Source organism: Balaenoptera physalus, assembly GCF_965194825.1.
Source record: "Balaenoptera physalus genome assembly, chromosome: 2".
NCBI classification, from domain to species: domain Eukaryota; kingdom Metazoa; phylum Chordata; class Mammalia; order Artiodactyla; family Balaenopteridae; genus Balaenoptera; species Balaenoptera physalus.
The window spans coordinates 61,284,996-61,306,513 of NC_138883.1; the positions used below are offsets into that span (position 1 = coordinate 61,284,996).

General features: G+C 40.8%; 1 protein-coding gene across 1 annotated transcript in view; it reads right to left on the reverse strand.

Moving 5' to 3' along the window:
• Nucleotides 1-15,583, reverse strand: part of TTC6 (tetratricopeptide repeat domain 6) — a 209,006-nt gene extending 193,423 nt beyond the window's left edge. Inside the window, exons 1-2 of the mRNA XM_082449105.1 lie at nt 8,633-15,583; nt 7,393-7,552 (exon numbers count right to left, since the gene is read on the reverse strand). Of these exons, the coding sequence (XP_082305231.1) occupies nt 7,393-7,552; nt 8,633-9,642 (1,170 nt within the window). The 5' untranslated portion in view covers nt 9,643-15,583. The remainder of the gene's footprint in view (nt 1-7,392; nt 7,553-8,632) is intronic.
• Between the last annotated feature and the right edge of the window lie 5,935 nt (nt 15,584-21,518).

Genomic DNA, 21,518 nt, shown 5'->3' on the forward strand with positions numbered 1-21,518 from the left:
TGGCATGTTTCTCCTTGGATTTATCCTGTATGGGACTCTCTGTGCTTCCTGGACTTGATTGACTATTTCCTTTCACATATTAGGGAAGTTTTCAACTATAATTTCTTCAAATATTTTCTCAGTTCCTTTCTTTTTCTATTCTTCTTCTGAGACCCCTATGATTTGAATGTTGGTGCATTTAATGTTGTCCCAGAGGTCTCTGAGACCGTCCTCAATTCTTTTCATTCTTTTTTCTTTAATCTGCTCTGTGGTAGTTATTTCCACTATTTTATCTTCCAGGTCACTTATCTGTTCTTCTGCCTCAGTTACTCTGCTATTGATTCCTTCTAGAGAATCTTTCATTTCATTTATTGTGTTGTTCATCATTGTTTGTTTGCTCTTTAGTTCTTCTAGGTCCTTGTTAAATGTTTCTTGTATTTTCTCCATTCTATTTCCAAGATTTTGGATCATCTTTACTATCATTACTCTGAATTCTTTTTCAGGTAGACTGCCTATTTCGTCTTCATTTGTTTGGTCTGGTGGGTTTTTATCTTGCTCCTTCACCTGCTGTGTATCTCTCTGTCTTCTCATTTTGCTTAACTTACTGTGCTTGGGGTCTCCTTTTCACAGGCTGCAGGTTTGTAGTTCCCGTTGTTTTTGGTGTGTGCCCCTGGTGGCTAAGATTGGTTCAGTGGGTTGTGTAGGCTTCCTGGTGGAGGGGACTGGTGCCTGTGTTCTGGTGGATCAGGCTGGATCTTGTCTTTCTGGTGGGCAGGACCGCATCCGGTGGTGTGTTTTGGGGTGTCTGTGATCTTATTATGATTTTAGGCAGCCTTTCTGCTAATGGGTGGGGTTGTGTTCCTGTCTTGCTAGTTGTTTAGCCTAGGGTTTCCAGCACTGTAGCTTGCTGGTCGTTGAGTGGAGCTGGGTCTTATTGTTGAGATGGAGATCTCTGGGAGAGCTTTCGCCATTTGATATTACGTGGAGCCGGGAGGCCTCTGGTGGACCAATGTCCTGAACTTGGCTCTCCCACCTCAGAGGCACAGGCCTGATACCTGGCCGGAGCACCAAGACCCTGTCAGCCACACAGGTTTTGGGAAGTCTGAGCAACCAAACCAAAAAACAAATCCACCAATGATAACAAGTGCTAAAAACCATACTACAAAAAAAAACAAACAACAAAAAACGGACAGACAGAACCCTAGGACAAATGGTAAAAGCAAAGGTATACAGACAAAATCACACAAAGAAGCATAGACATATACACTCACAAAAAAGAGAAAAAGGAAAAATATACATATATCTATATATTAAAAAAAAAGAAAGAGTGCAACCAAATCAACAAACAAATCCACCAATGATAATAAGCTCTAAGTACTAAACTAAGATAAACATAAAACCAGAAACAAATTAGACACAGAAAGCAAACCCCAAGTCTACAGTTGCTCCCAAAGTCCACTGCCTCAATTTTGGGATGATTCGTTGTCTATTCAGGTATTCCACAGATGCAGGGTACATCAAGTTTATTGTGGAGGTTTAATCCGCTGCTCCTGAGGCTGCACGGATATATTTCCCTTTCTCTTCTTTGTTCGCACAGCTCCTGGGGTTCAGCTTTGGATTTGGGCTCCCTCTGTTTGTAGGTCGCCTGAGGGCATCTGTTCCCCACCCAGACAGGATGTGGTTAAAGTAGCAGCTGATTAGGGGGCTCTGGCTCACTCAGGCCAGGGGGAGGGAGGGGTATGGAATGTGGCGTGAGCTTTCGGCAGCAGAGGCCAGCATAACATTGCAACAGCCTGAGGCACACCATGTGTTCTCCCGGGGAAGTTGTCCCTGGATCACGGGACCCTGGCAGTGGCGGGCTGCACAGGCTCCCAGGAGGGGAGGTGTGGACAGTGACCTGTGCTTGCACACAGGCTTCTTGGTGGCTGCAGCAGCAGTGTTAGCGTTTTGTGCCTGTCTCTGGTGTCTGTGCTGATAGCCACAGCTCATGCCCGTCTCTGGAGCTCGTTTAGGTGGTGCTCTGAAACCTCTCTCCTCGCGCACCCCAAAACAATGGTCTCTTGCCTCTTAGGCAGCTCCAGACTTTTTCCCGGACTCCCTCCTGGCTAGCTGTGGCACACTGGCCCCCTTCAGGCTGTGTTCACACAGCCAACCCCAGTCCTCTCCCTGGGATCTGACCTCCAAAGCCAGAGCCGCAGCTTCCAGCCCCCACCCATCCCAGTAGGTGAGCAGACAAGCCTCTCGGGCTGGTGAGTGCTGGTCGGCACCGATCCTCTGTGAGGGAATCTCTCTGCTTTGCCCTCTGCACCCCTGTTGCTGCACTCTCCTCCGTGGCTCCAAAGCTTCCCCCCCACCGCCACCCCCCATCTCCATCCTTGAAGGAGCTTCCTAGTGTGTGGAAACTTATCCTCCTTCACAGCTCCCTCCCAGAGGTGCAGGTCCCGTCCCTATTCTTTTGTCTCTGTTTTTTCTTTTTTCTTTTGCCCTACCCAGGTACATGGGTAATTTCTTGCCTTTTGGGAAGTCTGAGGTCTTCTGCCAGCGTTCAATAGGTATTCTGTAGGAGCTGTTCCACATGTAGATGTATTTCTGATGTGTTTGTGGGGAGGATGGTGATCTCCACATCTTACTCCTCTGCCATCTTGAAGGTCTCCCCCGATGTCAATTCTTCTAAACTTACTGAAGTTCATTTTTATGGACCAGATATGGTCGTAGTATATGTCACATGGACAGTGACAAAAATGTGCCTTCTGCTGCTGTTAGGTGCAGTGTTCTAAAAATGTAGATTAGATCCTGATGTCTGATGGTGTTGTTGAGTTCTATATTCTTGGGAAATTTCTGTCTAGTTTTCTATCAATTGTTGAAAGAAGGGTGTAGACATCTTCAACTATAACTGTAGATTCATCTATTTCTCCTTTCAGTTTTTACTTCACATATTTTTTCAGCTCTGTTGTTTGGTTCATACAAATTTAGGGTTGCTTTGTCTTCTTAATGGATTGAACCTTTTATCATATTATAATGCCCACTGTGTCTCTAGTAATTTTCTTTGTTCTGAAGCCTACTTTAACTGAAATTAATATAGCCCCTCCTATTTTCTTTTGAATAAGGTGTGCTTGATGTTTTTTTCATGCTTTATTTTAAACCTGCCTATATCATTATACTGGAAGTATGTTTCTTGTAAACAATATATAGTTGGGTTATATATGGAATCCACTTGCCAATCTCTGCTTTCAATCAGTATATGCAGACCATTTACCTTTAATGTAGCTATCGATATATTTGAGTTTGAAACTGCTACTTTATTTCTTGTTTTCTTTTTATTCTCTGCTTTTTGCTTATGTTTACTTTTTACCTGCCTTCCTGTGGGTTACTTAAAATTTTTTAATTCTATTTTGATTTATCTATAATGTTTTTTGAGTGAATCTCTCTGTATAGCTTTTTTGGTCATCGCTCCAGATAGTATATTATATATACATAACTTATTACAGTCTACTGGAATTGTTATTTTCCAATTAGAGTGAACTATAGAAACCATATTCCCTTTATATCTATTTACCTTCCCCTATTTATAACTGTCTTAAATATTTCCTCTACAAACATTTAAAATCACATCAAACAGCACTGTAATTTTAGCATCAACCATCAAATACATTTGAAAAGCTCAGGAGGAGAAGGAATGTCTATTGTATTTAGCCATAGTTTTTGCTTATTATATTCTTTCTTCCTTCCTGGTGTTTTTTCCAAGTCCTTTCTTCCAATCATTCCTTTCTGTTTAGAGAACTTCCTTTAGCCATCCTTTTAGGGTAAGACTGCGAGTGACAAATTCTCTTAGCTTTCCTTCATCTGAGAATGTCTTGATTTTCCCTACATTCTTGAAGGATAATTTCCCTAGATACAGAACTTTGGGTGGACAGTTCTTTTCTTTCAGCATTTGAAAATGCTGTGCCAATCCTTCTGGCCTCCATGGTTTCCAATGAGAAATCCCGTCATTCAAGTTGCTTTCCCCTATACGTAACACATTGTTTCTCTCTCATTGCTTTCAAAGACTTTTTCTTTTTCTTTAGTTTTCGAAAGTTTGACTATTACATGTTTTGGTGTGGATTCCTTTGGGTTTCTTTGGTTTGAGCTTTTCTCATTTTCCAGGACTTTGATGGCATGAAGGTTAGATCTTCTGTTATAGTCCCACAAGTCCCAGAGGCTCTATTTTTTTTTCCCCAGTCTATTGTCTCTCTGTTGTTCAGACTGAGAAAATTGTATTGTTCCATACTTGTGCTCACTGATTCTTTCCACTGTCTCCCCTCCGTTCAGTTTTTGAGCCATCCATTGAGTTTTATTTCAATTACTGTATTTTTTAGTTCTAAAATTTTTCTTTGGTTCTCTTTATATGTTCTGTTTCTTTACTGAGACTTTCTATTTCTCTGCTAACACTTTCTCTTTTTCTCATTGTTCCAAGTGTGCTCATTATTATTGCTCATTGGGGCTTTTTTTTTTTTTTTTTTGAGGGCCTCTTTAAAATATTTGTCAGGGGCTTCCTTGGTGGCGCAGTGGTTGAGAATCTGCCTGCCAATGCAGGGGACACGGGTTCGAGCCCTGGTTTGGGAAGATCCCACATGCCGCGGAGCAAGTAGGCCCGTGAGCCACAACTACTGAGCCTGCGCGTCTGGAGCCTGTGCTCCACAACAAGAGAGGCCGCGATAATGAGAGGCCCGCGCACCGCGATGAAGAGTGGCCCCCGCATGCCGCAACTAGAGAAAGCCCTCGCACAGAAACGAAGACCCAACACAGCCAAAAATAAATAAATAAATAAATAAATAATAAAAATAAAGGAATTCCTTTAAAAAAAAAATCTTTGTCAGATAATTCTAACATCTCAGTCATCTCAATGTTGGTATTAATTGTCTTTTTTTCTTCCAAGTCTAAATGTTACCAGTTCTTGGTATGACAAGTGATTTTCTATTGAAACCTGGACATTTGGGGTATTATGAGAGTCTGGATCTTATTTAAACATTCCTCTGAAACTGCTCTAGTAGGGGCAGTAGGAGGAGGGCCAAGGCTGCCTCATTACTGCCAGGTAGGGGTAGTGGTCCAAATTCCCAGCTTGGTCTCCACTGGCACCAGAGGTCAGGGGCTCCTTGCTATTGCTGGGCAGGAGCAGGAGTTCTGGCCCCCACTAGGCCTCTACTGATACCATCCTGGTGGGGAGGGATAGAAGTCTCTCATTACCGTTCCCTACAAGGCGTCCAGTGACACTACAGGGGTGGGGGGGTGGGTAGGGTAGCCTCTTTACTGCCAGGCAGTGTTGAAAGTCTTGACTCTCCACTAACACCACATCATTAGGGAAGGAGTTGGGGTTCCTTGTTTCAGCCTGGTAAGAGTGGAAGTTTAGGCTCCCCCCTCAGCCCTGGCTGGCAGGGGTGGGGATAGGGCCATAGGTTTTTCTTTGGTGTTTGACTAAAGTAGCACAGTTATTGTTTAAAAGTTTCACCTTGCTAGGCTGCCCCTTTCTTGATCCTTAGCTAAAGAGAGCAAGCTTTTGCTGGGGCTTTTTCTGTCTGCACCCATTGGCATTCCTAGGTTGCCAGCTTCTTTAGCTCAAAATCTGGCAGACATGAGACCAAAAGAAAACTTGAGAACTCATCAGGTTGTGTGATTCCTTGGATCCCAAAGTCCCTAACCAGTCTGCTTCTCTCCACCTTTTGGAGTCTTCTCATGTTTGTTTTATAAATAACATCTAAGGTTTGTACTTAGTTGTACTCAGCAGGAAGAAGAGGTAAAAGTACATCTATTTCATCGTCCCTAAAGTTAAAGCAGGCATAAGTTTTATGATAAAACATTTGCTTGTGAGCTATACATTATTTGTTTATAAAAGACCTTGGGACATGAATTCCCTCTTACCTGGGTCATGTTAAGCCATTTTTCTTTTGAGCTATATGGCCAAAAACAACTACACATGACAGAAGCCAGGATGGGCTGATTCCTTCATCCTCAATTAATACCTGGAAGGTAGTCTCTGAACTTCAGTCTCATATAATTAGAATGTATTTTGTGAGTGATAGTATTGAACTCCTCAGTAAAACAAACACAGGACCTTGATAACATTTCTATCCCTCCTGCCATAGTGTATGCATACTGTTTAAGACAGTAGCTCCTAACTAGATGGGAGGTTGAAAGGGGAGCGATTTTGCCCTTCTCCCCAGGGTCTCATTCGGCAACATCTAGAGATATTCCAATCGTTATGACTTGGTGGTGGGGAGGGTGACGAGAGGATCATACTACTGGCATCTACTGGGTAGAGGCCAGGGATAATTCTAAACATCCTACAGTTACAGGACAGCCACCCACAAAGAAGGATTGTTCAAACAAAAAGTTAAGTGCCAAGGTTGAGAAACGCTGGTTTAGACGTTTGACCTACATTTGACAGCTGAGTTTAATCTTTAGATATTCTGTGCACCTTTTGGCCTCTGTAATTGTTTGTGGAACTCTGAATGCTAGGTCTGAAAGGGCCCTGCCCAAACTCTAAACAGAGACAGCACACCCTGCCAGGACTGTCTTATCCTTTGGCTTTCCCTCCAGGGACTGGCTCCAAATTAAGATGTCTACAGTAAAGAACCATATTCCTTGCTTATCATGGAGAGAACATTGTTTATATAAACTCCAAATGTTTAAAACAAGTGTCCTTATTGTAATCTTAAGAATTTTTAAAATCATAATTTAGATACCACTTTTACACTTGCATTCTCATTGCTTTCTCTTAACCTACCCAGCCACAGCCATTTCGACAAATTCCCCATTGTTCTCTTCTCACCCTAATAAAACTTCTGAAACCAAAATAAGGCAAAGCTCCATCTTCTGGAATTGTTGGGTGGGGGGCAGGCAGAGGCAAAGTTTTAAAAGCAAGAACAAAATCTAGCTACACAAAAAAATCAGTACAATGGAAGGCAGGATGGGACTGAGGCATTTGAAACTGGCCAAGTCTTACAACGCGGGGCTAGTTAGTGACCCTGGCTTCTGACCCTAATCCTTCAGGCCACTCTCCTACATAAAACAATTCAGGTAACTGAAGCACCAGAAAAGGATACACAAGAGAAATGGAATACCAGAAAGAACAGAATTCACTGTCCCAGGGCCCATTCATCACTGATACACTCCCTTCTTATATTCTATTCTATTTGAACCCTTCAAAATGTACTTTCTCTATGGGGCCTTGCTCTAAAAGTGTAACTTTCCCCAACTGTACAGGACCTCGAGCCAGCTTCTAATATAGGCCCCTCTTCATGTCACATGCCTTGACTATGTCACAGAGTTCTTCTCACAGGGGCAGGCAATGAGGCTTTGTTCTCTCCATTGAGTCTCTCCAGTGTGCATCCCTGATTCATTTTCTGTTAGGCCCACAGAAAACCTAATTAGAAATACCCATTTTGAAACGGCCTGAGCAGTCACACTGATCTTGTTCAGTAACCGTATCGAGGTATGGGTCTTAACTGAAAACATTTGTCCCATTCTGCCGACAAACATTAGGTCAAAGACGACACTGGGGACTCTTGTCGTTACACGTTTTTGTTTCCCTAATGGGCTTTAGGATCACATTCCTTAAATCACAGCCAAGAGTATATTCGGGGCTGAAACTATTTTAAAGACATAATGTGGCAGCAGTATTCTGTGTACTAACAAGAGGTTTGGAGCTGCAGCCAAGAACAGTAATAGAATCTTCTTCCCCCCTAAGTGCCATTCTCATTACCATTCTCAAAAAAAAAAAAAATCTCTCTCTCTCTCTCTCTCTCTCTCTCTGTCCTTTCCTCCTTCCCTTCTTCCCTCCCTCTCTCCCTCTCTCTCTTTCTGGGTGGGACTCAGATTCCCCTGTTATTATTTTTACTTTGAAGGTCCCTGTCAAGGCGAAGTCTATATAATGAACAAAATACCTTAAACTATGACCCTATCTAGCTTTGCTCCCTGCTGGGGACACATCACAATCAACAAATAGCCAGCCCTGGCATGGTTCCAGTTTACTCTCTGGGGTGTGACCCGCTGGGGTGGAATCCCAGCTCTGCTCTGCCTTAGTTGCAGGACTGTGAGCCAATCCTCTTAACCTCACTAAAGCCAGGAAGCTTCTTATGTAAAACGGGGCTCTTATGGGTACCCACCTGATGGGGTTGTCATTGGGACAAATAATCACTTATAGTCTCTATAATTGGGAAGACCTACAAAGTAAATTCTTAAAAGATATTTGAAGAGAACGGTTTTCACTGAAAATAGTACAGAACTGTTATAAATTCAACTTATTAGTATTATATTGATCTTCTAAAGATATAGATTTACTGTTAATAATAATAAACTGTACAGAAAAAGACTGAGTCTTTCATATAAAACATCTGCTAAATCAATACTAACTAATCACAAAGACTTTGAAAGGAAAGGTTACCGGTGATGCATTACTCAGGTCAAAAAACTAATGTTCTTTGTACCAGTTTTTGAAATATACTCTCAATTATTTTCACTTTTTAAAGAGGATATACTCCCTCGATGGAAAATTCAAAATTCAAAGAACCTGAATAACACCCCAGCGCTTTGTCTAGCTTGTCTAGCTTACAACACACCACATGCACTGATTTTATGTTTGTATCCTTAAGTTACATTTACCCAGGAGAAATACTACTCTCCCTTTGGGTCACCTACTTCCATTTTAATGTCGTAGTTCTGGCCGTGGACGCTCTGGATGAGCTCTCTGATGCTCTGGTCGGAGGCCAGCTGGGCCTCGCACTGCAGCGAGGCGATGATCTCCTCGATGGAGGTCGGGATCGCTCGCACGGGCTGCGGGGCCTGCGGGGCGGCCTCCCGCGCGTCGCTCGGCGGGTTGCTCTCGCGGTCGGTTTTGGAAACCGACACGGGGGCTTCCCGCGACTCGCCGCGCGAGCCCTCGCGCAGGAAGCGGGTGTGAATCCTCACTCTCCTCCGCCGGCCGGCCGCCTCCGAGTCTCCCTCGTCGCCGGACAGGGAGCCGCCCTTCCTCTCTCCGGCCTTGCGGGCCTCCGCGAGCCGAGCCGGCTCCTGGCTCGCGTCGCGGCCCCCGGCCGGGTCGAGGACCGGCTTGGAGCCCGCGGGCCGTGGGCTCCTGGCGCCCCGGTGCGCCCGGGCCTTCCCCCTGGGCGCAGGTGGCGGCATCAGGACCACGGGTCTGGACGTGCCCTCCCTGGAGGCGATGACCGGCGGCTTCTTCTGGGGCCGGTGCCGGAGGAACGCGGAGCTCCGCAAGCAGAAGTCCTGGGGGCAGAAGGGCCGGGTCTTCCCGGGAGCGACCGCCTCGCTCGGGCCCGGGGGCCGCGCTGCGCCTCGGGGCGCCGGCTGCGGGAGGGCCGCAGCGAGGGGCGCACGGCCTTTGGCCCGAGGGGAGCCTGATGGCTTTGGGGGTCTGGCGCGGGAAACGCTCCACTTCCCCACATGCCGGGCCGGGCCGGGGACCCGGAGGCCGAAAACAGGGACTTCACCCACAGCCGGCTTGGAGGCCAACTTCTCCTTGAATCGGAGAAATTCCTTTTTAGTCTCCTTGCGAACCTTCTCAAGCTCTTTAAATATGTACGATTCTTCTTTGTATTTCAGTCCAAAGTGCTTAGAAATCGTGGACATCTGGACTAATTTGTCCTGTGAAATAACAATAAATATATACATATATACATGAAAACTACTGATAAACAAAATTCCAGCTCAAAAAAGCTTCTCATGGTAGAGCGCTCACTGTGCTTGCTGAAGCACGATGGGTAGTATTCATTTATATCATTTTAAGTCCAACTATTGGCCTTTTCACAGGAACAATGAAAAACCTTTACATCAGTAACATTTTCACAGTGAGAGTTTCCGAAACCCCTACTGGGTTTACTTCAATGTTTCTTTAGACTATAATGTAGTGCCCCAATTCCAGGCAAGAGAGATCACGCTCCACATAGGCATAGAAAATCTAAAGTAACCCTGCCAAGAAGAGAGAACAGAGGTCAAATGTGGCCTGGATCCTACCAGCAAACATGTTTTTCAATTGCTCAGGGTTTTTCAAAAATATTAATTCCTAGCCAACAATTTTAAATTGAGAGATTTTCGTATAAAAATGCAGATTTGCAGTTTCTCTGGAAAAAAAAAAAATGAAGGCTCTGGCAATTCAAGAGCCAAATCCCTCCTACTCTTGTGGCAGGGTAGCAATTTCCCTTTACGTCTCCAGCTGGTCTCAGGTGTCTCCATTTCTTACCCTGCCCACTTGCCTCAATGTTTGACAAGAAGTAAAGCAGAGTGTATGAAGGGAGAGAGGTGATCAGCCACAAGGTAGGCTGTAGTGAGATCAGGAGGCCTTGAATGCCAAGTGTTTGTACTTTTTCTGTGGGCTACTGGAAACCATTCAAAAACTTTTAACAGAGAAGTGGCTTGATAGGTTCTGGGGCTTGGGGGATACTAATGTTAAGTGGGAGAAAGAATAGAGAGAGGGCAAGTATGAGTCTGCAAGGCCTAAGGCCTGGGTTTGGTAACAGAGCCGAGTGAAAATACTATATAAGGTAAAACTGATAGGATCTGGCCAATGACTAGGAATAAATAAAAATAGCAACTTTGAATCGCTTTGATGGAGTCTTGGTCATAACCAAGTACATAAGAAAGCTGTTGCTAGTCACTGAACTTTATGCTTAAAAACTGTTAAGATGGTAAATTTTATGTTTATGTGTATTATCACAATATAAAAGAAAAACTTATGCTACTCAGCAGAGCCAGCTATCTATGATTACAAGTGAATTTTGATATCTTGAAGGCTCTGGGATCAATACCAAAAGCCAGGATAACAAGAAATACAAATAGAGAATGGCTAATGACAGAGTCTTCCGACAGTCACAGGTGGGAGGTAGGAGGAGCTAGAGCAATCACAGAGCTGGGAAAATGAGAAGAGAGTTCCACAGAACCCAAGGAGAGAAGAGTGTCAAGAAATAAGGGTAAAACAATGAAAATAAAAGCAGAAAGTAATGAATTAGAAAAACTAATTTACTTATTTCTTAGAAAACCCAAGGCCAAGGTTCTTTGAAAATAAAATAAAATAATAAAGCAGAAATACCTCTGGAATATCATCATTATTTGCAAATGTGATTATCTACCTAGAAAACATAAGCACTAAAGAACTGTTTAGAATTATAATAGAGGTCTGCAAGGCATTTCAATTTTTTAAATTAATACAAAAAAACCCCCAATAACTTCCTTTACACCAAAAGCATAATGGTAAAATTCCATGTATAATTTATTTAAAGGAGTAAATATCTAGGAATAAACATAACAAGAAATGTGCTGAAACTGCATGAATAAATTTTTTAATTTTACTGAAGACATAAAAGAAAGACTCTACTAAATAGGCAGTTAATGTTCCTTGGTAAGAAGACCAAATATTTCAATTTTATCAGGTCTTCCCAAAATACTGTACTGGTTTAATGCCATCATAATCAAAACTGAAAAATGATATTTTGAAATTTGAAAAGTGATTCTGGATTCATTTGAAATAATAAACAGGGTAGATTAGCCAAAATTTTGAAAAAGAGAAATGAGGGAGCACTTGTCCAGCAAGATAATTAAAACTCATATGGATATAAGAATTAAAATTGAAACACTGCCGATAGAATCCACATGTAAACTGAATGAGCAAAAGAATTAAGAATAATATGGGTTATATTATAATAACAGCATTAAATTGGTGATAAAAGAAGAATTAATCAATAGACTGTGCTGAGGCAATTGGTTGACTATGGTGGGGGTAGGGGTGGGTGGTGAGGGGGATTACTGCATTTTATGCCAAAATACAATGGGTTAAAACAAATATGGAAAGAAATATTTTCTTATGTTCCTTTGCATTTCTTTGCTTATCACCTGTCCACATTTCTTGGTTGAATTTCTTTTATATCACCTCATAAGAGAGTTATTTTTACAATTAGATTTCTTCGTTTATCATGTAGTGAGAGCAATATGAAGAAAACATCCTATTTAGCCTCTAAATAAAGTCATATTGCTTTTAATCACTAAAATAGCCATTTTCGGTTCTCCAATTCAAGACCCTGCTATATGACAGAGCTCTCATCTGGGAATCAGTAGGCTTTCTTTCTCCACCCAGCTCTACCACTGACTAGACCTTGGACAATTTAATACTATCCATAACAAGATTTCTTATTAAAAACTGAAAATAATAATCTGTTGCCTCTTTTCCAAGCCATAGAATATGAACATTAGAAATGACTTCTAAAGCCCTTAAGGAAGTTTCCTTATTTAAAAAATGCTGTAAAATCCCCCTCATAGTGTTTTGGCTGTTTATTGTTTGCACAGGTGGTAATATGCTCATACTGACACCATCTGCATTTCTTCCTACAGAAGACTGAAAGGTAGTAACTGGAACAGAGTACAGACCAGAAACACATTAGTACCTGATGGGAATCTGATTTGACTCTCTCAACTGCACTTCCCTTTTGTTTCTTAGTTCCTGCTTTGTATTCCTTTCCAACTTCTCTCAGGCCTTTGGTTTGTTATTGAAGTTTAACAAGTAGGTCATTGTTTAACATTTCTCAGTATATTCCCTTGAGTTCTTCATAGGAAAGTTGTTCTTTATATGTAAAAATGAACCAATAGGAAATGGAACTTCTATTGTGTTTTCAAGGTAGGTGGTATCCCATTGTTAAATGGGCCAATCCATCAAAGCCAGTGCCTTTATCACCCCTAGCCACACCTTAACACTACAAAATGTATAAAATGATTTTTAAACATCCAATCTCATGGGAAAATAACATGTTCTCTTTTTTTTTTTTTTTTTTGCTAGCAATTTATTAAAAGAAAGAGACTAGTTCTGGTTTGGAGATACTCAAGGAAAAGTAATGTAGCTGTCCCAAAAGGAGGAAGTACTAATCTACATACAGGGTCACACCTGCTGCTCACAATCTAGGTTGACTGTTCACCCTGCACTTTGAAATGGGACAGAATGTGCTTGAAATCTTTGCAACCTGAGCAGTAATTTCACTCTCCTCTTCCTTCCCAACTATTGGAACTCTCTGCCTTTTCCTTCCTCCTCTACCAGGAGGTTCAATGCCTGAGCAGTGAGGTAGTCAGAAAGGCCAAGAGCCAGCCTTCTCTCCTCGCCCACCAAGTCTGGTCAGACAGAAAAAGGAAGCTCTCGGCCCAAAACAGCTAAAGGTCCAGGGAGGGCTACCTGTGTGAATTCTCTAGACTCTGAGACAGGTTGCTCTCTGGTTCTTGCAGGTGTGGTTGTTCCTCCTGTTAGAACAGAAGATACAGAACTCTGCTCTAGACTCTAACTAAAGGAGAAATAAATAAAGCAGACTACCAGATGACTTGGTTCCAAGCCACATGAACACATCACACAGGGCCTAGCCCATCAGAGTACTGCTTTGGGAACTGAGCCAAAGCCCCAGCTGGTTATTCAAATTAGTTGTCCTTGACCTCTTCCTATATATAGTCACCTATATACAGGCACTTCGGTGGGAAGAGTGACCCATTAAGGACAAGATTTAGGTTCTCTTGAGTCCATAGCCAGATATCTCAATTCACTTGCTAAATTTCACACCAACATCAGCTCCCAACACACAGCACCAAAGTTCCAGAAGAAATGTCCAAAGACAGCCTATCTCATCTAGTAAAATCTTCAGCATTGCAAGGAAGATAAAAATATTCTGAAAACCATATTTGTTTTTGTAACATCAATGGTAGAGATGAGATCTGTTTGCACACTGATTATAATTTATGAAAAAGTCTAAAAGGAAATATACAAATATTTTAATGATTTTGCTAAGACACAGGATAATAGCAATTTCTTCTATTATCCCACACTTTCTATAATACGTGTTTTGCTGTCTTTAATCCTAATAATATCAATAATAGTAATTAACACATATTGTGCTGGTTAAAAATGATATAGAAAATAGAGAAAACCTGGGCTTCCCTGGTGGCACAGTGGTTAAGAATCCGCCTGCAAATGCAGGGGACACAGGTTCAAGCCCTGGTCCAGGAAGATCCCACATGCCACGGAGCAACTAAGCTGGTGAGCCACAACTACTGAGCCTGTGCTCTAGAGCCCGTGAGCCACAACTACTGAGCCCATGTGCCACAACTACTGAAGCCCATGTGCCTAGAGCCCATGCTCCACAACAAGAGAAGCCACCGCAATGAGAAGCCCGTGCAGCTCAACGAAGAGTAGTCCCCACTCTCCACAACGAGAGAAAAGCCCACACGCTGCAACAAAGACCCAACGCAGCCAAAAATAAAAATAAACAAATAAAATAAATAAATTTAAAAAACAAACAAAAAAATAAAATAAAAGAGAAAAGCTGTTTTTAAGCTCAGAAAAGATTTTTTTCTTAACTATTCAGAAGCCCACAGAAATTTCAATGACTATAAAAACATAACTTATTTAACTCTTTATAACCAGTAACTAGAGTATGTCCATACCCTGTGAATACATATATATACATACAAAATACATGCATACATAAATATCTAATAGGTAATAGAACAGCAAAATGCTCTCCCTGCCTTTTTCTTCTCCCCATGTTTTATCTTTCCTTCTTGGACTTCCTTCATCTAATTGCTTAAATAGCCAAAATAGGAAAATGAAAGGAGAGGTTTTTTCTTAATTATTTTCATCATGCTTTTGACATGTTAAATGTTGCATGCTCTCAATTTCAAAAACACTTTGTTGGAGTTTCACATCTACATCTTACAGACCAATCCCACATTAACAATAATTTATAAACTCCAGACAAAATATAAAAAATAACTACCTGAGGATTCTTAGAAGTAAACAAAAGCAGGCAGGTTGTGGAGAAGAGTTAAAACTTATAGAAACACTGACCTGAAAGTGAGTTTCCAGGCTTATTGTGGCTTTTCCCTAAATGCCTTCCATACTGAAGGATGGCACAATGCAGGTGGCAAAGACTTTGATAGAAAGCTCTTCCTCATTCTGGCCAGAAGAATTAGAGAAAAGAGCCCAGGCAACAACCACCACTAAGGAGTGAGAGAGAAATCCCAGAGGAGAGAGAGCCAGAGAAGTTAATCCCCCAATTCTGTGCCTAAACCCCACACAAGTCTAGACTGACCTCTGAACATTACATATATGGGACAAACTCAAAGGTCAATAATAGTACCTAACACTTATATTGTGCTGGCTAAAAATGATATAGAAAATAGAAGCAAAGGCCTAAAGAGCTGGACTGAGATTTAGCTGAACTTAACCTCCAACCACAGAGAATGAGATGGAGCTTACAGCGAGTCTAACCTGGTGAACTGCCTGCTAAATGAAAAAAGTAAACATTCTTCAGAGGGATATAACAGAACCCAGAGTTTACACAGTCAAACATTCACAATGTCCAGGATATAATCAAAAAATACTTGGCATAAAGAGATTCAGGAAAATGTGACCCAATGTCAAGAGCAGAGATTAACAGATGCCAGTCCAAAGATGACCCAGATGTTGAAATTATTAAACAAGGACTTTAAGGCAGCTCATAGCTTAACTATGCTCAATGAAGTTAAGGAAAATATGTTAAAGAGGATAAAAAAGAGAAAATCTTAGCAGAGAAATAAAGAAATAGAAATTTTATATTATATTAAAAAATATTATATTTTTTATCTGAAAAATAATATAATAATAATAATATAATAATATAATATTGTCAATAAAAATTTTACTAATGGAGTGGAGATGTCAGAGAAAAGAGTCTGTAAACTGGAAGATAAATTAACAGAAAGTATCCAATATTTAAAAGAGAGAAAAAAAGTTTTAAGAAAAAAAAAAAGTCCTCAGAGCCTTGTGAGAAAATATCAAAAGCTCTAACATATGGATTATCGGTATCCCAAAAGGAGAGGGCAGAATGGAGTGGAAAGAATATTTGAAGAAATGATGTCTGAGAATATCCCAAATTTGGAGAAATACATAAATTTATAGATTCAAGAAGCTTGGAATAAAGAAGCTTTTATTCCAAACTGGGTAAAGAAAATCCATGTAAGCTGCTGGAAACCAAAAACAAAGGTAAAATACTGAAGGAAACAGAAAAACAACACATTAATTATAGGGAAATAATTCAAATGACCATGGACTTCCCACCAAACATCCCTGAGACGAAAGGACAGTGAAACAAGATTTGTAACATACTAAAAGACAAAAAAACTGCCAACCCAGAATTAGATATCTAGCAAGCATATTCTTTAAAAAATGAAGGCAAAATGAAGACAACTCAGATACAGGAAAACTAAGAGAATTACTCACCAGCAGACTAAAACTACAAGAAATGCTAAAGAAAGTTTTTCAGGCTGAAGGGAAATTAAAGGAGTGGAAAATCAAATTTTTCAGGAATGAATGAAGAAGATCAGAAATGGCAAATATCTGGGTACATTTAAAAAACCATCTTTTATCATGTTTTTAAAAAGTGTATGAACATTGTCTCATGGGGTGTTTGTATACATATGACAACATTGTCTCATGTGATGTTTGTATAGATAGATGTAATGCATATGACAACTAAAGAGACTGGGATGGGGGTGGGTAAGGGAACTATGGTTGTTAAGATTTCTGCATTTTATGTGAACTAGATCAATATTAACTCTAGACCATGAAATGTTAAGGATATATATTGTAATTCCTAGAGAAAAAAATTTTCTTGTGGCTTGTGGGATCTTAGTTCCCTGACCAGGGACTGAACCCAGGCCAATAATTTAGGTGAAGTGGGCAAATCTCTGAAAACTGCAACTTACCAAAATTAAAATAAGAAACAAAACAAAAAAAAAAAAGAAACTTAAAATCTTAATAGTTCTATACTAATCAATGTGGTCATCGCCAAAAATCTTACCACAAAGAAATCTCCAGGACCAGATAGTTCTCTCAAACACTCAAGAAACAAATAACATCAATCTTACACAAATGTTTTCAGAAAATAGAGGAGGAAGGAACTCATTTTTTGAGATTTGCATAACCCTAATACCAAATCTGACAAAGACATTCTTTTAAAAAAGGAAAATTATGTACCAATATCCCTCATAAACATAGATGCAAAAACTTTTAATAAAATATCAAATAAATCCAAAAATATATTTTTGAAAAGAATAATATATCCTGATCATAGAGTTTATCCCAGAGTTAAAAAATTGATTTAACATTTAAAAATCAATATAATTCACAACATTAACAAAGTGTAGGAGGAAAAAAAATATGATCATTTCAATAGATAGTGGAAAATCACATGAAAAAATCCAACACCCTCTGTGATAAAAATAAATAAGTAACTCTGGGAAAACTATGAATCATAGGGAATATCCTCAATCTGATTAAGAGAATTTACAAAAAACCTGCAGCTAACATTTTATTTTTGCTTTCCCCCTAAAACTGAAAACTAGCAAAAATGCTTCGACTCTTATCACATCTATTCAACATTGTACTAGAGGTCCTAGCCATTGAAATATGACAGGGAAAAGAAATAAAAGGAATTAAGACGGAAAAGGAAAAAGTAAAACTGTCCCTATTTGCAGCTGACATGATTTTTAGGTTAAAAATCTCAAGCAATCTATGAAACAATTACTAGTGCTAATGAGTGAATTATCTAAGTTGTACAATACAAGGTTAACATACAAAACCAATTGTATTTTTATATACTAGCATCAAACAATTGGAAAATAATGCCCCCCCCGAAAATAAAGTACTTAAGAATTAATCTAATAAAGATGTCTAAAATCTCTACACTGAAAATTACAAAACATTGCTAAGAGAAATTAAAGATCTACATAAATTTAGGAACCATGTTCATAAACTGGAAGACTCAATATTGTTAAAATGGCAATTCTCCCCAAAAAGATCTATAGATTCCGTGCATTCCCAATCAAAATTACAGCACAGCAGGCTTTTTTCTAGAAATTACAAGCTGATTATAAACTGTATACACAAATTCAAAGGTCTTAAAACAGCTAAAGTGATTTTTAAAAAGAAAAAGTAGAAGACTTACACTACCCAATTTCAAAACTCACAGTTTATTCAGTAATCAAGGCAAAGGTCCTGGCAAATCATTATGCTGCGTAAAGAAACCCAGACACAAAAGAGTATATATTGGATGCTTCCATTTATATAAACTTACAGAAAATGCAACCAATTCTATGGTGTTACACAACAGATCAGTAGTTGGTTGGGGGCAGTAGGAGACGGTGAGAGCAGGGGTGGACAGCAAAAGCAATAGAAGAATGAAAAAGGTTCTGTTATTTTGATTGCAGTAATTGTTTCAAAAGTGTACACATCTGTCAAAACTCATCAAATTGTACACCTGAACATCATACAAGCCATAGATTCTTTACAGCTTATTGAATACAAATTATACCTCTGTAAAGTTGTAAATAGGGAAAAAAATGTTAAACTTTTATATTTGAATGTTAACAATAAAAAAGAATTATTGAACTTCTTTAGATCCTTGCAGTGGTAGTCCCCAGTAGATTGACTGTGGATCTGTGGCCTTCGATACCAAATAATTCTTGAATTAAGCCTAGAGTGTCCCACTGCCTACCGAAGAGTTTTAGGACCACACTCAGGAAACAGCTCCCTATTCCGAAATTAGACACACTGACCTCAGTGGGGGAGGTCACCTAACGGTGTTTAAGGTTTGTCCAAAACAACCAGCCCCCTGTCAAGGGATAGCAGAAAAGGTCAGGGAGTTGGATAATTAAATTCCCTCCACTGTGACCTTTCGCCCTCCCCACCGCCCCTCCGATTCCTCCTCCTTTTTTGCCTTCCTTACTCATTCTTTTCCCTACAGCCCAGTCATCACAATCTACCCATTATTCCCTCCCACCAGATTTTCACTCCTCTCAGCTCCTCCTCAACCCTTGCTCCCAGCCCCAATCCCTTCTCCAACCTCAGCCCTATTTTCCGTCCTGATTTTCGTGGAGATTAGAGGGGCGGAACAGAGGAGACAACTTCTCCGCCCAAATATCGCAGCCACTCCTTCCCACAGCCTCCCAGAAGAAGTTACCTGCGCCCCAGGGCGCGTCCTCCTCTCACCCGCCTCCCGGGGCGCCTCTGCTCCCATTCAGGTGACGGGGAGGTTGTCAGGACCACCTCCCGGCCCAGTATCCAACCGGCCTTTCCCGGGCTGAGCTGCCGGGTGGGCTCGCACCAGCTCTCGGGGAAGGAAGAACGCGCGCCGTCGCCCAGCAACAAGCCGCGCGCGCACCTCCGCGCCGGCCCTCGTCCCGGGTCTTGGACCTCGCGGATTCATCCGCGCTGTGGGCTACCACTCGCGCGTTTCTGCCTCGCAGAACCAGCTCCAGGACCGCCTTGGAGTCTGAGCCCAAACAGTTGAGAGGCCTCACCTCCCCGGGCGGTGTAGACGCTGGTTCCAAAGAGTCTCCTGGAGTAGTCTCCTAGATCGCTGCTTTTGCCCAGCTTAACCCAGCTGCTTTCTTGGCACTCTTGTGGTTCTTTCTACGTTTAAATGAATACTGGACTACAAGAATAGAAGTATTCTTTTCTTTTCTTTTTTCTTATTATTTTTTAAAATATTTTTAAGCTGTATGTCTACACTACATGCCAGTTAAGGGTACATCTAGGGGGCAGGGGTTGCCATGCTCTCCACCTAGAGCCCAACTCTTAAACATAATCTTAAAATCAAAGGCATGATATTCAGACTTCTGCAGAGTTTCTATTAAAATACGGGGTTCAACCATATTCAGAGTTTTTGATGTCCAAGATAAGAAAGGTTATAAGGAGCAAAAATTGGCATTAGCAAAAATTGGCATCATCTATTAAAGTTGGATATCCACAAACTCTATGACCCAGCAATTTCACTCCCAATAGAAATGCATGCACATGTGTACCAAGAAACATGTACACCAATATTCATAGCAGTTTCATTCATAATAGCTAAAAATTGGTAAAAACCCAAATATCCATCAAAAGTAGGATGCGTAAATTAATTGTGGTATATTCTTAAATGCAATACTATACTTGAAGGAGATGAAGAAACTTTCTCCGTGGGGAACAACAAAGATGAATCTCTAAAAAATGTTACGTTGAACTAAGAAGCCATACCCAAAGGAGTACTTACTGTACCATTCCATTCAAATGAAGCTTAAAACCCAAGCCAGCAAAAACTATAGTGCTTGTGGACGCATGCTCAGCTGATGGAGTACAAATAAACGCAAGAAAGTAATAACTGTAAGACTCAAGATAGTAGTCAGCTCAGGAGGGGAGAAGGTGATGGTGAGTGGGTGGACAGTATAGGCGGAGTCTTGAGTTGCTAACACTGTTCTAGTTTTTAACGTTGGTGATGGCCGTTTGAGTTTTTTCTTTAGATAAAGCATTCTCTGTCTTGCTCATTTTCCTGTGTTATATCTCATCATCGTTTAAAAAGGCAAAAAGAAAAAGAAAAACCACTAGATGAAATCATATAGATGATAGTGCTTTGCTCAGTGCCTGGCACTCAGCAGGCCCTCAAATGTTTATTTTACGTTCCTCTACTCTCTACTAAACTGTCTTTCTCCAAATACCCAAGCAGCTAATAAACGAGATCAAGAAAGTGGCAAATAAAACCTTCTGGAAGTCCTCCACAGGACTCCAGATGCTGGAAGGGGGCAATATGCTTCCCAGAAGTTCAAGATAAAAGAATCCTGTGTACAATTCCCTGGTGCTGGGACTCAGAGCAGCCCAGCTGTGGCGGTGGATGCACTCAGGCATCCTTAGGCCTCCCTGAGGGAACCTCCTGCTCTATAGGCATACAAAGCTAGGTAGGGATGACCAGCTTTGCCACTTGGGCAAGTGGCTTCCCTCTCTGGGTTTCTGTAACCTCGTCTGTAAAATGAAGATAATACTCTTACCTCGTAGGTTTGTTGCTTTACCCCCTCACATCATGCGTTCAAAAATTGTTGCTGAATGCCCACAAAATGAGAAGCATCCTACAGAGGAGGCCCTGCCTCCCACATCACACCTCACGCCCTGTGGGTGTTCCATGAGGGCAGCTTCATTCTAAGCATGGGAGTAACCCCTTCAGACAATAAGAAAATGACTATTCTGTGCCAATTAAAATAATAAGCAAATAACCAAGTGTTTAGGAAGTGACTGATTGTTCTTGGTACCATCCTGGATGCTGCAAAAAAATAACATATAGGACATGTTCCTAAACTGGAAAAATTCAAAAATTAATGTAACCTTGAAATACGTATAGCATATGATCAGGAAACAATTTAAATGGTAAATAAATATTGTTCATTAGTACTTTTAATAATCAACCACAGTGCTTAAGTATTCAGATATCTCTATCATAGGATAATACAATCCATAAACTAGATACTATTAGCTTCATTTTATAGATAAGGTACTAATGTTCAAAGAGATTAAGGATTTACCTTGGGTCCCCTAGCTAGTAATCAATCCTGTACTAGGAACTCTATTCTAGGTCTGCTTTCACCAAAAATGAAAAGAAAGGAAGAAAGAAAGAAAGAAAGAAAGAAAGAAAGAAAGAAAGAAAGAAAGAAAGAAAGAAAGAAAGAAAGAAAGAAAG